At 47.8% G+C, this 3,909-nt stretch overlaps 1 protein-coding gene across 1 annotated transcript; it reads right to left on the bottom strand.

Annotated features, from left to right (window-relative positions):
* Nucleotides 1-1,771: 1,771 nt before the first annotated feature.
* On the bottom strand, nt 1,772-3,345 carry LOC136552219 (ABSCISIC ACID-INSENSITIVE 5-like protein 2). Its single transcript, XM_066543754.1, has 2 exons — nt 2,751-3,345; nt 1,772-2,657 (listed from the first exon to the last, which is right to left on the bottom strand). Exons 1-2 carry the CDS (start codon nt 3,300-3,302, stop codon nt 2,583-2,585), a joined length of 627 nt encoding a protein of 208 aa, XP_066399851.1. The 5' UTR covers nt 3,303-3,345; the 3' UTR covers nt 1,772-2,582.
* Nucleotides 3,346-3,909: the final 564 nt, after the last annotated feature.

Here is a 3,909-nt window from a genome sequence, read left to right as displayed (position 1 = left end):
ATATCGCTGATCGTGAATCTTGCCACAAACACTTAAGTGGATATCTTATTCTACAGTAAGGCCTGTTCGCTTGAACTTATCAGTCGGCTTATCAGTTAGAATCTACAGTATTTTTCTCTCACAACAAATCAGCTTCAGCCGGTTTTAATACCAGCCGAACAGGCCCATGTCTACGTGGAATAGATCAAAAGCCACACATATTTATACGGCGTGTATCACACTTTGTTTTAAGTTTTTGTGGAAGATTTTTCAAAAGACGCAATATTACCCATGCGGCAGGCACTAATATCGACATATATACTCGAGCCTGTGTACAGGATGGTATGGAGATGCGGCGAAACTTATTCATGAATTTATTGACGCACGAAAGAAATGGATATCGAAGATTTCTTCCCGCCGATATAAAATATTATCTTAGGCGCATCATGGAAAGGTCTATAAAGTAGAGTTTGTAAGCCTGTAACGTCGCGCTCTCTGTGGCTGTTAATTTAAAAAAAACTGGACCTGCGAGGGTATGACCACCCCAGGCATTGCATTAAGAAAAAGACCTTCTCACGCAGGCCCAGAAAACCCCCGAAGCCCTGCCCCACCCTTACACAGCGGCACCGTCGCCCTGTGAGAACAGGACGGTCCTTAGACTGTGCTTTGGCGTGAGACATACGAGGAGATTTTTTTAACCCCAGCCTGAAAGTCGCTCCCACGGGGAGTCGAACCCAGGACCTGAGGATTGCCGTCGGGACGCTCTAACCAGTTGGAGTAGAGGCCCTTTGGCTGACTGTTAATTTCACAAACTTTGCTTTTTAGATTAACTGTCACTTTAATGTTGATATTTAATTTTTACAGTATTGTTATCTTATCGTGCGATCTGTGTGTTTTTAGTACAAATTGTTAGTTATCCCGTAGCAACGTACGAACACGCTACCTAATATATATAAATACTATCTCCATCTATTAGGTCCTAGAATAGTTGTGTCACAGAATTACCGACTCTTTTACACTAGATTACCAACTCTCTAAGTCACAGAATTAAATGTCTAAATCATAGAATGAAACTTGAATTAAATGTCTAGAATCATAGAATAAAACTTTACATTAAGAGTAACTGTTTTATTCGTGTTTCATTTTAATTTTTATGACATGACTGCCTTGAAAACAAGACCGTGAAACTTTTCGCTGAGATTGGTATTAATAAATTTATTATAAAAAAATATTTTTTGCTTCATCTATAACACTTAATATTGCATATATGTAATGAATATTAATATTATATAATTCATTAAAAACTATTTTAGCAACGGAGGGAGCAGGGAGATTCGGAGGCAGACTTACAGCTCTGTGCTGAGTGTCTGTGGTCCTGTAGTAATCACGATTTGCAACAGGATCCTTCAGTTGTTACCCTAATAAATCATAAGCTGACAAGATCCTTCAGTTGTTACCCTAATAATCACGATTTGCAACAGGTAGTCAGTAGTCAACAGCTGAACATCGTGATTCAGGAGAAGTGACCCGCGGAGGTCGATCGGTTCAGTTTCACGGCCTTTTGCTTCATCTTTCAGAAAAGCAAGGGTGCCAAAATTCGATCCAATTTTTCGGAAAACGAAATGCCCCCTAGCAAAATTACCACCTTTCGCTTTCCCTAGCCAAAGTTGAGTTGAGCTGAGCAGCAAAAGAAGGGAGGCATCTATTTCAGCAACGTCTCTTTCTGATTGTAAATTATCGCAAAACCTAGTACTAACAGGTTGTCTTCTCTGTTTCAGCAGCATGGAAACAAAACAGGGCATTCGCTCCTTGAGGGCTCAGGAGCGGTGAACCCTAAACCATAGGCGAAGAATTGAAAAGGACTCCACCCGCAGCAAATGTTCATCAGCCAAAAGACTATTCTGAAATAAAGCCGCATCTCGCTTTCGGAACTTGACAGGCGAACAAACCAACACACAGAGATAACAAAGGGGATTGACTGATGAGTAGCAAACCGATGAAAGAGGAAAAAGAAACACAGAAGAGACCTGCTGCTTCCTGGATTTTTCTTTCTTGCGCCCCCAAAATGTCATTGTTCCAGGAAGCAATAGTTACCACATTTGTACAAGCAAGCTTATCATCTTTCAGCCTAATCCCACGCGACAAGCTACACATATAGACATACTACTACATCCTACTAAATATAGCAGCTAGCAGGCCGCGGCCATGGCAGTGGCAGGCCGGCAGCCTCCTCTTCTAGGCAGGCAGCTGCCACTGTACAGATCGTGAGATCGATCAAAGGCACAAGCCGCTAGTACATGCCCCAGCTAGACGAAATTAAACATGAGATCGACTTGATCTACGTACATGGACAGAGGCCAAGCTAAGCTTATATGGTAGAGCTTGTAGCAGAGTACTACCACTGACGGCGGCAATATGGCATACTATCAGCTAGTGTAGTGTTCCAATCACTACTAGTAACCAAGTAGCAGCACTCACTAATCAGTCACTTGATTGCTACTGGGAGTAGTACGTAATCACCGCTGATTATCACCACCTCAAAAAAAAGAGCAACCACTTGCTTCGACTGATCTCATCCCCGGTCAATGTCCTGGTCGGAGTCCTCAAAATGGAGCGGACGGCATCCTCTGCAGAGTCTTCCTCACCATCGGCACCGCCACCTCCACGGACACCCTCAGCTGCCGAATCCAGAGACAACGCGCGAGCTTTCAGCATGCTCATATATATCGACGGATGGATGGTGCGACAAGGGTTCTGGATGGGTTTGTTACCTGGTCGTACTTGACGCGGAGGCTCTCGTTCTCCTGCTGCAGCATCTCCACCTTCCTCTCCAGCTCGATGACGTAGGCCTGCTTGCGCGCGCGGGAGCGCGCGGCGGACTCGCGGTTCTTGATCATGCGCTTCTTGCGGCAGTCGGCGCCCCCGCCGCTGGCCCAGGTGGCGGACGCGGCGCCGGCGCCGAGGCACATCTCGTCCTCGAGCAGTCCGCGGGCGGCGGCGGCGGCGTCGAAGGGCGTGACGTCGGCGACGGCGAGGTTGTACGGGAAGAAGGACGACGCCTGGGACGCCACGGCATTGCGAAAGCCGTCGCCGCCGAGGGCCATGTGGTGGCGGACGCCGTCCGCGGCGTAGGCGCCGCCGCCGGTCGGGGAGGAGCCGCCCGCGGCCGCGGCGGAGGAGAGGAGGTGGAGGGGGGAGTTGAGGCTGAGCTGCGTGGAGATGAAGGCGCTGCAGGTGGAGACCGCGGCCGCCGCGACGGGCTGCGGCGGGGACGCGCTGGGGCTGCTCGCGGTGTTCGCCCATATGTCCTCGTCGTCCTCCATGTCTATGGCCGCCACCCCCCTTGTCGCTCCGCTCGGCTCGCTCGTTGCCTGTTGGCGCCTCTACGCTTGCTTGTTTAGGGCACGCACCGGCGCCCCGCAGGGCCACAGGGCTGGGTGGGTGGCTGGCTTATGTGTGAGCCGCGGACTCCCAAGTCCAAGCGGAGGAGGGGGCCTACGTAGACTCCAAGCCCAGCTCAGCTCACTGTGTGGTGTTTCTGTTTCTGTGTGTGAGGCAGCCAATGACCGAGAGATCACTGTTGACCAGTGACTGAGACCTGGCACTGGTCAAATGGCAGCAGCGAGTCAGATAGTCCGAGGCGTTCCTCCTCCTCGAGTTTACTCCCCGTTCCATTAATGTTTGACATATATATATATATAAACTATTAAATATAGACTAAAAAAATAATTAATTATACAGTTTATGAGTAAATTATGAGACGAATCTTTTAAGGCCTAGTTAGTTCATGATTTGATAACGTGGTGCTACAATAACACATGTGTTAATAACGGATTAATTAGACTTAATAAATTCATCGTATATATTACTGACGGGTTCTGTAATTTATTTTTTTATTAATATCCAAATAACACGCGCGACGTCCAATCT

The sequence above is a fragment of the Miscanthus floridulus genome, chromosome 4 (genome assembly GCF_019320115.1).
Source record: "Miscanthus floridulus cultivar M001 chromosome 4, ASM1932011v1, whole genome shotgun sequence".
NCBI lineage: Eukaryota > Viridiplantae > Streptophyta > Magnoliopsida > Poales > Poaceae > Miscanthus > Miscanthus floridulus.
Note: the sequence above shows the minus strand (reverse complement) of the source record. Positions and strands in the feature narration are given on the sequence as shown.